General features: G+C 38.2%; 2 protein-coding genes across 3 annotated transcripts in view; one reads left to right on the forward strand and one right to left on the reverse strand.

Moving 5' to 3' along the window:
- Positions 1–1,228: 1,228 nt before the first annotated feature.
- On the reverse strand, positions 1,229–7,298 carry LOC138004048 (ubiquitin-conjugating enzyme E2 T-like). The gene is made up of 6 exons (XM_068850446.1): positions 7,121–7,298; positions 6,961–7,030; positions 6,774–6,879; positions 5,887–5,985; positions 3,501–3,602; positions 1,229–1,468 (listed from the first exon to the last, which is right to left on the reverse strand). Exons 1-6 carry the CDS (start codon positions 7,227–7,229, stop codon positions 1,301–1,303), a joined length of 654 nt encoding a protein of 217 aa, XP_068706547.1. The 5' UTR covers positions 7,230–7,298; the 3' UTR covers positions 1,229–1,300.
- Positions 7,299–7,369: 71 nt separating this feature from the next.
- Positions 7,370–18,213, forward strand: part of LOC138004035 (uncharacterized) — a 20,952-nt gene continuing 10,108 nt past the window's right edge. Inside the window, exons 1-8 of one of the 2 annotated variants that reach the window (XM_068850429.1) lie at positions 7,374–7,873; positions 10,270–10,425; positions 11,491–11,599; positions 12,215–12,364; positions 13,149–13,254; positions 14,248–14,303; positions 15,176–15,261; positions 18,182–18,213. The exon at positions 18,182–18,213 is cut by the window's right edge and continues 89 nt beyond it. In XM_068850429.1, the coding sequence (XP_068706530.1) occupies positions 7,500–7,873; positions 10,270–10,425; positions 11,491–11,599; positions 12,215–12,364; positions 13,149–13,254; positions 14,248–14,303; positions 15,176–15,261; positions 18,182–18,213 (1,069 nt within the window). In that variant the 5' untranslated portion in view covers positions 7,374–7,499. Of the gene's footprint in view, positions 7,874–10,269; positions 10,426–11,490; positions 11,600–12,214; positions 12,365–13,148; positions 13,255–14,247; positions 14,304–15,175; positions 15,262–18,181 lie in introns of both variants that reach the window. The other variant, XM_068850436.1, reaches the window with a different exon arrangement.

The raw sequence follows: 18,213 nt of genomic DNA on the forward strand, positions 1-18,213 counted from the left end.
CCGGTATATGAAAGACCAGCCCGTTTGCGGTAAACCTCAGGCTGAGATTTGCGTTTTGCAATACAATAACATGAAGAAAAGGTCGTTGATTTTTGGCTTATTTTTTGCATGTTGCATTCAGATATCGAGCACTTTGTGAAGAGAGGCAGAAAAGTTAAAATGACCGAAGTCTCTTGCTTTCTTGACAAGCAGCAACCTGCCGTTTCTCGTTTCCTGTGAACACGATGCTCGATCTCACCATTTTTGAGTTTTGTGAAACAGCAAAAGGTAGACTGTTGTGTTTTTAATAAAACAATCAAAGTTCTCTTATTTTTGTCTCTTTTTTGGGAGGTAGGTTGATACGTTTAGACAACAATAAAGAAAAACAAGTTGAAATCGAAGTTAAACAGATGGTTTGCAACAAAGATAACAATCAACGATGAAATGATATATGAACGGCGGATATGAAATCAAGTGAAGCTATGATCCTCGCAGTTATGAACGTAATTTTTGAAATTGCGTAAAGAAGCCTGAAAAATTCAGGACTTCAAAGGGGTGTGAACCCGTGACCTCGCGATACCGGGTGCGACGTTCTAACCAACTGAGCTATGAAACCACGGGGAGCTGGTCATTTGTGGGTTCCAATGTTCCCGTGAGGAATGAATCGATGATGAAATGATATATGAAATGAATCACATATTTACAGCGGATATGAAATCAAGTGAAGCCATGATGTAAATGTACACTTGCTTGTGGACGAACGAAAGGAGCTAATGTGAGACCATCAACTTGGAGGCGATGACGAAACGTGAAGACCACCTATTGGGGCAAAACGAAGATTTCCGTCTGCTGTTTGCCGGCAACGATGCGCAAAATCTCTCTATTATTTCAGTTTTCTTTCAACGTCTTCAAACTAAGCTATAACAGAACTTTACCGTTTACATGAACTGAATGTTTAAGCTAATCAAAAATGCTTCATTTGCCGTTGTGTGGTAACATTTTAAGTAAAACTTGAGATATGGTCGTGTTAAGTTACAGACAACTGGGGGAAAAACGTAATACATTTCAAAAAGCATAGGGGACATTTCACCCCTCGGAGTCAATGGGTAAATGATTTTGTGCTTTGTCCATGTGCCTTCTCAATGAGATTGTCACCTCTTGGAACTTTCGGTGGCCGCAGCTTTTTTGGGAATTACACCTGTCACCAATTCTTGCTATCTCAAGACCGGAAAACACGAAAACAAAGAAAACCAATACACACTCTCGCTTTAATCCCTTCAGCTGTGAGGAGATGACATTCAGCATTGACAATTTTCGCAGTCTATGTATTGATCTGTTTGAGTACTTTGCACTCCCTTGGGGGAGGGGGTGGTGAGGTGGACACCCTCTTGACACCAGGAGGGGGATGCGCTTCATTTTCTTCATCACTACTGTCATCAGCTGAGTCACTGCTTTCAACAATTTCTTCAGGTGACCCAAATGAAGATTTCTGTTCAGTGAGAAAAATAGTGAGTTGGTTAGATGACGAAAAGGTAACGAACCTTAGTAGTAACTATGGTTACAGATGGCAATGTTCAAAGCTTAATGCCTGTGGGGCTGTATGCTATAGAAAACCAAAATTTAAATGAACAAAATAGCTTTTGGAAACTCATCTGGAAGGGAGAAATCTCCTGTCTATTTACAAAGCAAGGAGAAATTCTAGACCCATGGGGTGCTCATGAAGAGCAAGATTTCCACCTGGATCAGAGATATCATCATCATCGTCATCACAATCATCACCACCATCATTATCATCGTCATCGTCATCGTCATCATCATAATCACTATCATCATCATCATCATCATCTTCATCATTGTTGACATCATCATCATCATCACAACTCATTACTTTTATCCCAGCTGACATAATAACTGGTTATTGTTTTAAGACGGAATCCACCAGAAGTTCGAGTAACAAGTGGACAAAAACCTAGTACCAATATTATATACATCGTATTTGCAAACTTCTGTAAACGTCAAAAACAACTATTGAACTTCATGAGAAACACTTGAAAGTACTGGTGAAATGAAACTGATAATGAAAGTTTACTTGTGTTTGCACTATTTCTCTGAACTTTAAAATGTACTTTTTTTCATTCCCATGGGAAATCGTTTTCAGTGTTATTTCAGGCAGTTATTTATATCTTTAGCTTTAAGAAAATGTAAAAAGGACTGCAAAATACTTAAAATTATTCTGGTCCCAGATTTTTGTCCACTTAAAACTGAAATTGCTAGATTTTCCATCGGATTTTGTCTTAATGTAATTACACTTGAAGTCAAGTCATCCACTTATGTCCAGGTTTGACCCTAATTAGATGCACGCCCAATATTGACATCCAACACAAAATGTCCCTTTAAGTCTAAGCATTTGCTACCTATTTTCAACAATAAGGTAAGGGTAAACGTTAGCATTATTTTTAGCTTTGGGTAAATGCAGCAGTTAATCTTCACTTAAAGAGCAGCATTTGGGGGACACTTTGTGACATAAATATTATTGTCAGTATTCTGAGACACAAGTGATATTGAAGTTGGCTAGAAGAGCAAGGGGACACTACATGACACTTATTGAAATTCGCGTGCATCTAATTAGGGTCAAACCTGGACATATCTCAAGTCATCAGGTTCAGCCATTTCAGTGCCTCTTGAGACTAGTTCAGCAAACAACCCTAGCAACTCCACCAACTAACTACTGCTTACAGAACCCTGCAGTACCCAAACTCTTAATATGCAAAACCACAATCATCCATGAATGAACAGAATATTTAGAGAGAGAGTGATGATTTCTCGTCAAATATGCTCTAAAATATTCTTGACATTGACTCCCAGGGGTTCCCTAGTAACGAGCAAAATCATCTGGCATTTGACAGAGTAAAATACTAAGTCTGGCTGCTTCAGGCCGGTTTGGGAGTCAAAGGGTTAAACCCCTGGGGTCGGTTGTTCGAAGCATGTTTAGCGCTAACCGGCGATAAATACCATGGAAACCTAAAGGTTCTGCTACCTCTTAACCAACGGTTAGCGCTAACCATGCTTCGAGCAACCGGCCCCTGATTTTTGTTTTTTGTCCAACATTGCTTAAGCAGGGGACAGGAGGAATGTGACCTCACTTAAGGTGGGGTGTGAAAAGCCACTATTTCAGCTGATTTAACCTTCCTCTTGTCACAGGTGTTCTTGGGCCTGACTATACTGCCACTGTTTAAACTCCCTAATACCCAAACAGAACGAAGGGGAGACACAATCTGCAAACCAGCGAGGCATGTTGACTTGCATTTAAGTCTAAGCACCCATTTCAAATAGCAATGACAAACAGCACCTACTTTAAAACGGTTAGCTTTCAATAACTGCGTGGCTCCCATGTTTTTGTTCATGCCTCGCTGGCTCGCTAGCTCGCATATTTGTAACACTCCAGAATGAATTACATACATTAATTTTATCACATGAAATTATATTGACAGTTCATGAACGCTATTTGACATGTTAGGTACCTTTCCAGAGGCAGCTGTTATTTTGTGGCCTATTGCATATTGCTGAGTCCATTCTTTTGCTTTTTGAACAAACTGTGGTCTATTGTATTTGAATTCTTCAGACTAGAAATGCAAAAAGAACATTAAAAGTCTTTGGATGAGGTTGAGTATGATAGCGATAATATCAAGGCCAAAGTTTGTGTTATCGGCTGAGGTGGATAACACAAACTGGGGTCTTGATAACTATCACTATCATGCGAAAACCAAGTCCAATAATTATTATTGTTTTATTATGCATATCCCTGAGCTGCACTTGTAAAGACAAGAGGACTGACTAATCCATTTCTTTGGATGAGCAGCAAATCAAAGAATGTTTCTGCGGTTGGCAGTCTTCTTTCCTCTTCTCTGCTGGTTAGTGTGTTAGGTGATGTCACTTCTGCATGCATAAAACTATTGTCTGTAGGTATGACGTCAATTCTATATACATAAAATCTGTTGTCTGTAGGTATGACGTAAGAGAAACAGAAAAAAGGTAAAGTCTCTGCTTACGAGCCAGAAGGCTCATCAGGCCGGCGCTTATCTCCGGTTTCTGTAGCATGAAGCGACTAGGAGTATTTATACTCCCTCCTGGATGGGATGCTAGTCCATCGCAGGGTTACCCCAAGCATTACGCCGGTACCCATTTATACACCTGAGTGGAGAGAGGCACCGTGAGAGTAAAGTGTCTTGCCCAAGAACACAACACAATGTCCCTGGCCAGGCCCTGAACCCAGACCACTCGATCCGGTTTCAAGCACACTAACCATGAGGCCACCGCGCCTCCCAAGAGAAACAGAGCAAGCAAGAATTAGCTGCATGCATAAAGCCAATCTGAAGATAAAGTGACTTTTCAGGCCCACTACCACTGAGCCCCAAAGAGACCTGGGAGATGTTTGGTCAATGTTGTCCTTTATCAGCATATTTTAGGTAAATGAACTAACTGTGAGGCCTTGGTCCGCTTTAGAAAACTCTAATCCAAGCGTTTGCCAATCTGCAGCATTGTAAGATGACGATGGCATAGATCAGTGAAAGCTAGTTGGATTAAAGTTTTTAAAAGCAGCTCCAGGCCTCACAGGTTATACAATCATAGACTTTGGAGAGCAAGGTTCTTAACCTTGTTTAAGTGACAACTGTCCTGATATAATTCAAGGACGGAAAACTGTCCAATGTAGTGAATGATAAATTGTAAATGTTAATCCTGGTAAGTGCATGGATAGATGTACTTTTTATGGTGACTCAGGGATATTCGGAAAAGATCAGAGTGCTCCTGTTACTGGAGCTTTAAGGCCTGGAGCTGGTTCCAATAACCTACCAAATAATGAGTCTCTTCATTTCATTGCTCTAATCTAGGATGTACAGGGTGAGATTATTTGCCCCATAACTTGAGTTGAGTGATCAGAGCATTTAATTTGTTGGGAAGAATGCTTGGAACATCGGTGAGGACACTGGCCTCCAATGTGCCTAGGATGTTTACGCAATTCCTGGACTTGGAGTCATAAGTGGGTTGACTTTGCTGGTTCTCTGCTGTACAAGATTGTAGGTTCTCTGGTTTTGCTCTCTCCTCAAAAACCAACACTCAATATGGTCTGTTTTACTTTGACTTGATTTACTTGTAATATAATTATAATCATCATCATTGTTATTACTAGCAGGCAGAGCACCATTGGTAAGAAAAGATGGTAACCCATCTGTGCAAGAAAACTTGGTTTTGGGACCATACAACCGCGCATACAGTGTACGTCCACCCCTCCATATATGCCAATGTGAAAATCTGTGGTACGGCTGCATTTTTTGGTGGAAACATCTTTGATATTGGACATCCATATTATGGCTAATTGACACCTGTCAAAACAAGGTATCTGCTGACCAGTATCATGCGACCATATCATGGGCTCAAGTTTAAAGCTCACCAAGGCCAGCTGCTTTTTTAAGTTGACCACTGTCCAGGCACTGGTTTTCGATTAGATTGCAGGCTCAAGCCAGGTTAACTTATTGTAAGGATAAATAACACAAGAGGCTCTGCTTTTAAACTTGACTAAATCTATAAATTACTATTAGAGCAGTTTTCAAATGACTATTGAAAGTAATTACACAACTGCAAAAATAAATTATTGCTATGCTTGGTGATTGGTTTAAAAATCCTCTGCCAGTTTATCAACCAATGAGAAGGAAAATCAAAAGCAATGCCAACTTGCACAGTCACGCAATTTTTCCCGCGCTTTGAGCAAGTTGCATGAGATTGCTACAAAATTTGGATTGTTTCATTGCCTTGTTTGCACCTGCTCTGATTGGTTTAGGTCATTACCTTTGTATTTGTTTTAAGACACTCAATTGTAAACCATTCTATCATTAACAAAACAAACATTACAATTTCCGGCACAAGAGGATCATCGGGGTTGGGTTCTGCCATCAGAAGCTGTATCGAAGTAAGCACTGTTGAAATATTTAATGCTGGCTTCCATGCTCCCTGTTGATAGAGAAATATAAATTTTTAACGGGGTACATGAGTTGCCATTAATTGGTGTAACACCTCACTTAACAGGCAGAAAAATAGTTGACATGCACATTAATAGCAACAATGAGTGCATGGTAAATATAAATTTAACCTTTTATTATTATTATTATTATTAGTGTTGTTATTATTACTAAAGACACACGAACCAGCTTTTTAAAGACATGTTTTGGCATTACTCATGCCATCATCAGTTTAATTTAAATCTACAAACCTCTCTTATCCACGTTACAATAATTGGAGGATGTTAAAATTTAAAATTTGGTTACGATGACGCTTACATTTTGAAAAGATGATACAAAGTTGCATAACATAACATAACATATGTGCATGCACAAGTGTTAAACAGGTTGCTTACAAAAAACAAAAATTATTAATATGCAGAAACTGCAAGTTTAGATCTGGCTTTAAATGTGAAATATAGATGGCTTCTTTCAGTTTAAGACTATAATCATCTCTATGATCTCTATGATTGTAAAACAACTAGGAGTGCACTTTTGTTTGCAGCCAGGTGAGGTAATAAGGTGTTTTTGTACATGAGAATTCTTAACACTTCTCGATCTCTCTTGTTAAGTGTTTTTGTCACATCAAATTATGTTATAAATGGTTTTAGCAAAGGAATAACAGAAATTGAAAATGTGTATGTCTTCGCAAGAATGGGAGAGGCACATGTAAGGCATAAAAACACAGCTTTTGGCTCATGCTGTGGCCGAGCGAATTTGAACGATTCATATTTCTCTTACCTTTGGAGGCATTTGAAGGGTATCAAGGCAAATCCGTCCATTTCCATCAATGTTGGGATGATAGATTTTCGTCACAAAGCGGACTTTCGGAGGATAGAATGGATATCTGCAGAAAAAAATAATTGTCTCCTAAAAATAAAACCTCTCGCTGATCATGATCTAAAACCTGAAGTGTTGATTCACATACCTCTCAGGAACATTAATTTCAAGCCTAAACGAGCCACCACTGTAAGGTGTTCCGTCAGAACCTTGAATTTCTATTAATAGCAGCGAAATGGCGAAATGAATGGTCATTTATAGCTCAAGAAAACTCTATTCACTCTCGGAGGAAGCAAATTTCAACAAACCTGCTTCAAGTTTGTCAATTTCATCATTAATCATCCAACACGAAATCCCAGGCGGAGGTTCCTTGGTAAGAATGTTAAGTTCCCGCTCCATACGAGTAGATCTTTGCATCTCGTCTATGCTTTTACGCAAAATGTAGTTACAAACTACCCGCCATATTTAAAAAACGAGCGGGAAAGAAACTTGTCATGCAATCACAATAGCATCCAATCATGAGCCCGTGTGTCAGTCACATGACTAGACTCCAGCCTCGGTACCACCTCGGGCGAACCTCGGGCGCCCTGAAAGTTTCTCTTGTAAATAAACACTATTTTATCCTCGGAAAAAGAAAGGAATGAGCTATGTGAGAAAGTAACTGCTGCATTGGTTTTGAAAATCGGCATGACCAAAGGCTCAACTCTTCGACAGCTCGAGAAAAGGAGAAATGCTTCGAATACGTCACGCTATCAGAACAACAAGGAAGTCACTCCGTCAAGTGCGAAGGCAACCAAAGAGGAGAACTTGAGGACTCATCACCTTTTGAAATATACTGCGTGTTCAATTTTACTTGTACTAAGTGGTGGATTAGTGTTTTCGTTGAAACAAAACCTAAGCTCTTTTTTACGTGTACTAAAGTTTGACGGATATTTCAGTTTACAACATCCTGATATTCTTGAAAATGTGAGTTTTCCATGCAGTTTCGGAGACGAATTCTCCATCGATCGCCGTTCAAATTTAAGCCTTGAAGAGTTCATCCATTGCTTTGACGCCAAAAGGTACGTGTAATGTTTTTTCTGGATTTGATTGTTGTCCCAGCTGTGATTTGGAGGCGAGGTGGAAGATGCTGTTTTTTCAGCTGTGACACTTGGAAGGAGGAGGAAAAGTGGCGCATGTGGGGGTGGGGTGGGGATGGGGTTGTGGAGGGTGTTGTGTAATGTTTCTTTCCTATGTGTGAGTTGCCTGACATTTGGTGAAAGAATTAAGTGGAAATGTTACCAAAATAGTTTGGAGGTGAAATTATGCAGTATGTGAGAATTGAACATTTTAAGCTTGAATGTTATGCAAAGATTTAGTAGATCAGAAACCATAGTCGAATATTAAAAATTCTTAACAACCTCTACATTCACTCAAAAGCTGTGTCCCCCTCTCTCCTCTAAGCCAATGACTATGAGTGAGACTTAATTACTGATTTTACTCGTGAATTGGGAGGGGGAGGGGGGGGGGATGGTTTAGGAATCAATGCATCCACATCTACATCTGCATGTCCCAGCACTCGGCAAAGTCCTTTTGACTTATGGCTGTTTTTGCTTAGGTGGCCTCATACACCACAAGCCTTTTTCGAGAGATTACGCTAAGCTGGCCACTTCTGCTGGCAAGAACACATTGACAGAGGACAGCCACAACACCGGGACCTTCATCCCTCACTCTTCTCGAATAGTGTGTGGGTTCTTTAATGTTCCACAGAGAACTTATAAACATGGAACGTGGGGGGTTAATCAGCTGGGTTAATCAGCTGAAAATGGGAGGCGGAGGGCATACTGCATACATGACTGTGTACACTACATGTAAATATACTAACATTGTTTGCTTTTAAGCTCCATTGTACCCCATTTTTCCATGTAATATTTCTGATTGCTCTGTTTGAAGCTTAAGGAAGTCCTGGAAATGATTATTTAAAAAAAGATTGAAGAATTAAGCCCGTCATCAAGTAGAGCATGCATCTAAACATTGTATGTGACTGTATATTAATTAAGTAAGGTAAGGTAAGGTAAGGTAACTTTATTTAAAGTTGCAAACATAGGGAGAGGTTAAAAATGCACGACTGTTTACAATACCATAACTAATTACTATTTACATATAAAAAATAAAAATTCTAGAAGAATCCAGAACTGTATTAAAAGATAGTTTAAAAAGAAACTAGTGCAAACATTAAGATAAGAGAATAGCTAGCGTATACAGTTCATACACGGGCACCCTGCAAATAAGTAAGTGAGTTAGCAAGAACAATGAGATTTAAAGCTAAAATCTTGTAGGGTCGTGCAAAACTACCTTTAAAAATTAAGCATATATCAAGTAAAACTATTAATACCAATATTCTATTTTTACCAGTTCCCTGTACTGGGCAGTAGGATGTACAACTGTACTGTTAAAAAAAAAAGTAACAAAACCCTCCTTGCTGATGAGCCCTTTTTTTTAATTTCCTAAAAATTTAGATTCATATCATTATTGTATTATAATATAGTATGATATTAATGAGGACTATTATTGCTTTAAACATGGAGCTGCATTATTGTAGAGGATACTGCTATAGATCTCTTTCACTCACGTGACCAGCAGCCATATTTGGTATACAATTATTAAACAAAAAGGAAATATTTCCATGAAAGTGGAATTCAATTCCCTGAGGACTGATTAGGTTCTCCAACTTGACCAATGTTTCATTATTAAGGTATACCGACAATGGCCACCGTGACATTATGTGTGGTTTCTGACAGTTGAGTAGGACGGCATGATACAGAGGTCCATAGGAGTTATGGGATAGGGTAGGACTATGTCATGGCTTGGCAGGAGATTCTCGTCATTCTCATACCTGCCAAGTGTCACACCTAAAGTGTGATTGTCACTCCTGTGGATCAAAAACTTCGATGTCACGCCTGCTCACACCTGTGTTCCAATTTTTCATGCCTGGTAGAAACGTTGGAGCCATTACAGCATTGACTGACACATTTTGAATGTGTGAATGTGTGAATGATCGATTTTCTCCCAATTCTCTTATGCAGAAAAGATTGTAGACCTAGCTGGGAAACATGATCGTTTCAAAACCTCCTTGCTGAAATAATAATATTGACTAATAAAGGGCTTACCCAAATAACAGGTAGCAGACTGCAATACCATTTTATGAACCTCCTGTAACCAGAGCAGCTGGGGCTTTATTTGGCATCTGAACACTTGTTGAGTTATTTTTAAACAATCGTAAACTCCACTTGTATAAGAAAGATATCGCTGTTTTTGCCAGTAATTTTAGAAATAATGTAATACAACGTACATTGATATGATTCTTACTAAACAACTACCTCAACATTTATTCCTAAATTGCTCTGGTTTTAAAATGGCCAGTTTGAATATTACCAGTCTTTAGACGAGCTATGTATTATCTTATATATATTCAAAGCATTGATCAATGTACTGGCAAGAAGTCTTCGGAAGTCTTCGCAACATCTTTGGAAGTGTTCAGACATCTTCGGATAATTATCATTGGAGCCCCACGAAAAATCCTGGCACTCTTAGGGAAAAAATGTCACGCCTATAAATTGAAAAAATTTGGCAGGTATACATTCTATGTCTGTCAGTTTCGGTGGTACATGCAACTGTCTTTTGCTTATTACAAGTTTAGTTTACTTTATAATATAATTATATCTGGAATTTGTATTGTTACCATATTTTTTTCCTATTGTTAAGTAAGAGTACCCATTCCTTGAGGGCTGGTGCTGCTGCATGAGATGTGGAATAGTACACATTTCCACAATTTTGTTTTTGGGTACTTCAAAAGGGTGGTTTTAGTAGTTATTTGTATCTTGCACAGCACAACAGCATAGATTCAATTGCTATTTGTAAGGTTTTGTAATATCTGGTTTGTTAAGGAGTCAGTTTCTGGTAAAGCACACCGACTGAAGTTTCACAAATAAACCACATTATCACATTGAAGTGTTGTGTGAATGGAGTCAGAATGTGAAAAAGCTGGGTGGCTCTGTAAGTGATGGGTTTCCCTTTTAGATTATTACAACCCAATTTAATTTTCATTCATTAAATTTTATCAACTCAAAGTCTTGCTCCTCAAGAATATGGTTGACTCTTACCCAGAAATTGTTTCCCCATTTTCTACTTGCTCCCTGTTTGTTTTCGGAGAAAGTTATGAGGAAAGGGTCATCTTTCAGACTGCTGTCTCTTAACTCTGACCATTTTATCATTAAAGGGGCAGTGTCACGCTATTTTATTCAAAGTTCAAAGCACTAAAAGTCGTCTTTGCATCAATAAAGACCAAAATATAATGCTGTAGTTTGTTGCCAATGGCCACTGAAGTGCACTTAAGCTATTCTTTGTTGTTTTCAGCCAAGGATGGAGGGGATAGAAATGGATTGAAGCAATTGGCCATTTATTTCAAGTGTGGAGATGTTTTCCTTTGAAAGTTGCCAAAAGTTAAATACGAATAGCTCTTTCTGCCATATTATATTTCATATCATCTTTAGTTAGTGACTTGTCAGGAATGTTGTACACTGTACATATGAGCCAGTCTAAGAGTAAATTTAGATTTTTACCCAGTTTTGACCTAAAACAGTACATTTACATGTAGCATGACAGTGCCCCTTTAACCTTTCAGTTTTGTCTCTTTCAGACCAGTCCTTATAACAGATGAGGTGATAAAGTGGAAAGCAATGAAATGGACAAAATCCTTCCTTGTGAAAAATTATGGAGATAAGCGAGTGTCAATGAAAGCCACTGAGGTAAGTTAAAAACAACTTACAGTTTGTAGTTACTACAAAATTTAACACTCTGTTTGATCTTGAAATGCCAACAAAGGGGCAATGTTTAACAGTCATGCCGATGAGCAGTGATATACATGTACAAGTAACTTTAAATACAACAACAAAATGATTTACAAGGCCAGACTGAGAGGGTTCTTTAAGGGCCGAGCACATGCCAAGTTGACCAGCTGCGCACACTTTTTTACCGTGACTTTGCCTGCTTCTTATCATCGTTTTTGCTTACTTTATTATACATGTATCACTACATGTATGCTGATGACCTGGTGAGCAAAGTCGTATTGAAACCCTTGCACTAGGCAATGATACATATAGTCACCGAATAACTAAAGTTAAGTTGAGAAGAACATGACTCAAATCACGATGGATCATTATTGTGCTGCACACTGCTATCCTTGAGCTATCCTGCCAGTTGATTTTTGGAAGGGAGAGTGTATTCTAAGTGATGTTAACGATAGGAGTGGTAGTGTTGTGTCACATTTGCAAACTCTTAGACTAGATAAAGGTAAGAGTTTGTAGAGTGAACAATGTTTCAGATACTGTACATGTACCATTCTTTTTAATCTATTTTTTCAGGGCCTGTTGCAGGAAGCCAAGGGGTTTGCAGTTCCTCTGAAAATGTTTGCACAACATGTACACGAAGGCCAACCTCAGCTTTGGTCGTACTTAGAAGATGAGTTGTTCATTGAAACAAATCCAGAACTGAGACAACATTTGGGACAGCCTGTAAGTAATGATTAAGACTGGGGATAATGTTATACATAATTTGCGGAGCATATTTGATTTCCAGATTTTTGAAGACCTTTTCAAAGACTCTTGAAGCTGAAGATCATTAGTTTACATGTGTATTAAGGGTACCTTGCTTTGGTCAACATATGACTGTATTTTACACTAGGTGACACTGTAAAAAATGATTGCCCCTGGAGGTGTTTGAAAGTTCCTAAATAGCAAGTGTAAATCTGGTGGAAAATGAATGTGGATTTAATGTACAGTCTACAAACTTTTCTTGACCCTTCAGACACAAGTGTTTTCATTGGATTTTCACATGCTGAATGGTTCAATTTTAAAGCGAACAATTTGTTTAACTTCTAGGGAAAGGCTTGTCACACTGCACGAATCAGAGAGTTGCAAAGATTGTTTACAGTGTGTGCCAAAATTGTAAAATGCTTTAGATAAACCTAAGAAATAAAGTTGAAGATCTTTGCAAGAATTTTTTAGAATCCTTTTTGATCCTTATTTTCAGGATTTTTGAAGATGTTTCAAGATTTAAGGATTTGTAATATTATTGATATTATTACTTTGCCACTGTATCATCCCTGTAACATTCTATAATTATTTACTGATAAAAGTTAAAAACAAAGACTGCAAAAAATGTTTCAAGATTTAAAAAAATCCTCAAAATATTTTAAACACTCAGGGATCATTATGTCAACTGCACGTTGCGCTCCTATTGTGGCCCAGTTCAAGGGAATTACTACATGTAAATTGGTTTTCATTCTAAATTCATTAGGTTCACCTAAAGGAGGATTTTTTCCAGTTGTTACCAAAGGAAATCCGTCCTTGGAATGCTATGCTACTCTGGGGCACTGCTCATTCCCGCTCAACACTACATATAGGTACCTGACATTGACGACAATGAAGATTATTATTAATATCATTAATATAATTTCTGGAACTTAATTACAAAGACCTATCAGCATGTATAAGATGATAATATAATTTTATTACAAAAATGTGCCATAAAAGCTTTGGTATCCTGTCATTCAGTCATGGATGCATTATAACAGCGCACAGTGAAAATTTGTGCAATAAAAATAACACTCAAGGGCAGTTGTTTGTAATGTTTGAAAGGTGCTGTTTGCCCTTTGTTTATTATGGTCTTAAATCACTTTTATAACCAGAAAAAATATTTGAAGAGTTCTGATTGACTGACAGTTGTTAATCATGTGAGATTATCAGTCAAAAGTGCAGAGCTCGACAGCAACACTTTGCATACTAAGTGGATCTTCATTTTTTACTTCACTGAATTTTATGATTTTCTGTTGACAGACATATCATTGTGATATCATTACAATAGTCACAATAGATTGTATATTGTTGAACCTTCATAGCCACTCCTTGACAATCAACTCTCCAGGAAGAACAGAAGATACTTCTATTTTGAACACAGATTAGGTCAAAGAGACCAATTTTACTTGTTTTAATGGTAAGGAATCTAATCCAAAAAAGTAAAAAGGTTATGTAGATAATACTCTGGTAATTATGATCACCTATCATGCTACTGACACATTACCAATGCATGATATGAATGTCAAAGATTATTAATGGACCTTTGTCACCCGGTGGCCATGCTGGTCAAAGACAATAGAGTTTGTACTCCAAGCGTCTTGTTGATGTGTTTGGAAGGAAGTTCAAGGGGTGCAAAACAAAAGTTTTCAGTACCTCTGGACTCAAAATGCCCTTGAAGGACATATTGCATTGGCTGACAGTTAACATGCGACTTGGTGTTCTCTTCTTTCAAAGGAAAAGAATGCCTGGTCGCTGGTTAGCCAACAGTTGACCAGCAGTTGGTCTGAAAATAAATTATTTATTATTTTTTTATGTTTTAGATCCCTATAACTGGACTGGAACAAATGCTGTTTTGTCAGGGAAGAAAATGTGGAAGGTAAGAGCTGTAATAGATACAACAGGTTCTTTATAGAGCTGTTCTCAGGTAAGTATTAAATGAAGTAATATTTAATTTCAGTTATTATTATTTCATTTCATCTCATTTATGTAATTATTTACTCCACATTAGCTAGTTAAGTAATAGTTACAATGTTCAAGGAACAAGGAAGAGTGGAGTTCAAAGGGCATGATATAGTAAGACTAATTGTATGCCCTAATAAAATTAAATATATTACATGACCTCTGAGAGGTTGAGGTGTCATGACTTCTCATCACTTACTTTTATCACCAATTCTCCCTAAGAAACAACTCATTAAGGTTTATACTTGGGAGTGTTATGTTTAAGCCTTGTGGTTGTCTATTAGATCCCTTTCCACTTTCTTTCTTTTTTGTTACTTTGTATCTTAGTTTTTTTTTTTTTCTAGGTTGAATGAACTTCAAACTTAGTTTGGCCTCTGACAGGATAAAAATTAGGCATGAGATTGTTCAGCCATTCACTATACAATACATTAAGCAGTGCCAAACAAAAAGCAGTCTTCAAAGATCCTTGCATGGGACTCAAATCCGTTTCACACCTTCCCCTTTTGGATCTGTTTGCACTAATGTTGTAATCAATTTTATCTTATTGTCTGTTTCCTAATGAAGCTGTTATTTTATTGCGTACTAAAAAAAATTCTTTTTCATAAATATAGTAAGTACAGATTTGTGAGCACTTCCAAGCTGCAAAGACCCTAAAAAGCAAATTCCCCATGAGTCATATGGAAGTTGACAGAACTTTCTCATGAACCCGTTAGTAGACAGGTCATTGTATGTTAGTACTAGTATTTGTTTAGTTGTATTATGACATTGTTGTCTTTTATGTCCTCATAGCTTTATCCTCCAGGACAAGACCACTTGTTGTACGTCAAGAGTACTCAAAGATGTGGTTTCCCCCTGGATTGCTTGAAGTACAACAGGTACATGTTTGGAGCCTTATAATTAATGCTACCATTTTATTGTTTAGTGGTTGACTTTATAAAATAAAGAAAAAAAAGTTAAAACATGTATTGCTGAAAGTGTGCGTTCCTTCATTTCATTCGTTTTCCAAAATTAATCGTTTTCATCTCAGCACAAATGAAAAGCGAATGTGGGAACTTGTAAGTGAGAACTTTCTCCCCCGGCACTGTCCAATATTTCATTGTGTTCATGCTGTACAAATGGATTGGTACGAATGGGTGTATTTAAAGTAATGATAGTAAATGAATGGTTCATTGTTGTAAGGTGATGTTGTTGTCAAAACGTAAAATTTGGTGGTTTCACGTTGTTTTGTGTTTAGTGGTGGCTCAAACCGGTTTCAACAATTTAGAGGGAATGTGTTATTGGAAAGATTTAACTCTACAACACTCAATGGCAATGTTATGGTACCATATGAAACAACAATAATTGGTTAACAAGATGTACATATTAATGTGACGTAATAAATTACCATGGCAACAAAAGAACCATCTGAAAATGCCCTATATGTTATGGTTAAGCGCTTAAATCAAAAGTGAACTGGGTGACGTCCCCTTTTTATTGCTGAAAAGTGATAAGCAGGCTAAGGCAAAACTCTCTCCAAAGTTTCAAAAATTCTCTGGATCGTATTCAGAGCCACCTTAAAATTTTTCAATTGCGATTTTTTAAACTTTGCAGAAAGTTTTATCCTGGCCTACTAATCACTCTCCAGCAATAAAAAATGGGGGTCACTGTGTTCGTTTTTGAGATATACATGTATGCATTTAAAGACAAAATATATATGGGTTATTGACCAAGCTTGTTCGGTCAAGATGGCTGGATATTGGCCAAGTTCTCTTTTTTCGTGTTTATGGACTGAGTCGAAGTCGAGGTCCATAAACACGCAAACAAATGAACGGGGCCAATATCCAGCCATCTTGACCGAACAAGCTTGGTCAATAAAGGATTTATCACATGGGATAAAGCACCAAAAAATGACCCTTTGATCTTGCGGGACCAAGCGAGAAGTCTCGAGCGGGCAGTACAGCTCCATCTTGCCTTCTGGGGTAGCCAATCACAGCGCGGGATTTGGTTCATCTTGTTCGCTCACGGTGCTAGTCATATAATAAAGGCTGTTTTAAGATGGCTCTTTTGTTGCCATGGTAACCCGTTACGTCAAATTAATGAGTGCATCTTGTTAAGCATCTACTGGTGTTTGATATGGCATCATTAACATTACCATTAAGTAAAAAAAAATTTGGTAGATTCGTTCCTTCCAAATAGTACAATTTGTTGAAAGTGTTCAAACTGTTTTGAGCCTCCGTAACTCTTTGTGGCGTTGTCGTTGCCGTAGCCGTCCTCTTTGCTTAAACTCCCTATTATTTTGCACGGTACGGCGAAGGAAATGTACTAAAATGCGTTCCGCACGTGCTGCACGACTTTTGTTCCTCTTTTTGACTAATAATAGGGACCTTAAGCAAGGAGGACGACGACGACGGCTACGACAACGCCACAAAACAAAAGGTTTAATGAGCAAAAACAATAGTTCTGCACGCCCTGCCCGTGCGTTTTACATTTTGATACATTTCTTTGCCGGTCTCGTCTTGACAACGACGTGAGAAATGATCAAATTTGAGGGCGCGAGCACCTGACGATGAATTTTCAATTTTCTCTCTAAATATCCACACCATTCTCACCAATTTTATTCTTGGAATGTGGAATCAAATTTTCCATGCGGAGCAACTTGGAGTAATCGCAAAATTATTACAGTGACAGGAAATATTGTTTTCAGAGAACATTTTCGTAGCCGTAGGAGTCGTCGTCTTCCTTGGTTAAGGTCCCTAATCTCGTTTCCCGACGTTGCCGTAGTATTTTTCGTCCATGCCATTGGCAGTTTCGTTTCGGTTTAACCTATCCACACTTAAAAGGTTAACCCTTTGATTACTATCTGGCCAAATACGTTCAGCTTTATCCACGGTCCCATCTACCCTTGTGACGTCATCACTTTTAACGGTCAGGAACAGCTTTGTTCACTAACTTGTGCAGGGAGAAGAGATCTTTCAAACTATACCAGAATGAGCACAATTGAGTCAAGGAAACTGGAGAAACGGCCAAAAAAAAAACATGTAACACTGACCTGAAAATCTCCATGAAAAGCTTGCTCCATTACCCACCTACCTTTCTGAGCACCTAATTCTAAGATGATGAAAGGTTTCTCAGAAACTCTTCCCACCAAAATAAAGCCTACCAAATGCCCAGCAAGTTAAAAAAAAAATGAGACAAAGAAAGCGAAAAGAGAGGGAAGGAGAGAAAGCGAAAAGTGAAAGTCGAAAGTGTCGAAATTTTGTTTTCTGCGCATGCCCGAACTTTGCAAGCCCTTTTTTTGCACCTGGTTGAAAAGGCCGCGGAGTGTACAACCTGGGAACGGGCTTGTAGGGAGATTTAGCTCTTAAACAGCACGACAGTGACCAAAAAACCCCTCAACTAGCTTCAAAACGTGTTTTTCGGCCAAATCCCTAGTAGCCAAAGGGTTAAAAACAATGGAAAGTGTGATCATGAAGCTCTTTCACGCCTTTTACCGGCGTCATTTTCGAAGTGTATATCTTCAACCACTCACCACCCGCCACAGTGATTCGTTTTCAAAACATTTCCACGCGGGGACGTCATCGTTTTTAAAGTCTCCACTTTTGCAACCAGTTTCGAAAGTCACCATTTTCGTTTGCGTTTTTGGGCGTTTTTTCCCCGATAATAAGCGAAAGCGCCAAGGAAAGTAGATGTATACGTTTTCAAACCAGAAGGTATTAGTGTGGATCGGACCCGACAAAGTTTGACTTCCTGAATACAATGGAAATGTACTAGTAACAAAAGAAGACTTAACAGACGACTTTTAGTTTTTTCTTTTAGTCCCATGGATGCATTTAATCCTGACTACAAAC

The sequence above is a fragment of the Montipora foliosa genome, chromosome 1 (genome assembly GCF_036669935.1).
Source record: "Montipora foliosa isolate CH-2021 chromosome 1, ASM3666993v2, whole genome shotgun sequence".
Taxonomy (NCBI): Eukaryota; Metazoa; Cnidaria; class Anthozoa; order Scleractinia; family Acroporidae; genus Montipora; species Montipora foliosa.

What these genes read in the sequence shown, in the direction of transcription:
- LOC138004048 (XM_068850446.1), bottom strand. Translation starts at nt 7,229, where the DNA reads ATGCAAAGATCTACTCGTATGGAGCGGGAACTTAACATTCTTACCAAG. An exon ending in GAAATTAATGTTCCTGAGAG is followed by an intron (nt 6,880 to 6,960) that starts GTATGTGAATCA and finishes TTTTTTCTGCAG; the next exon opens with ATATCCATTCTATCCTCCGA. An exon ending in ATCCTCTTGTGCCGGAAATT is followed by an intron (nt 3,603 to 5,886) that starts GTAATGTTTGTT and finishes TTGCATTTCTAG; the next exon opens with TCTGAAGAATTCAAATACAA.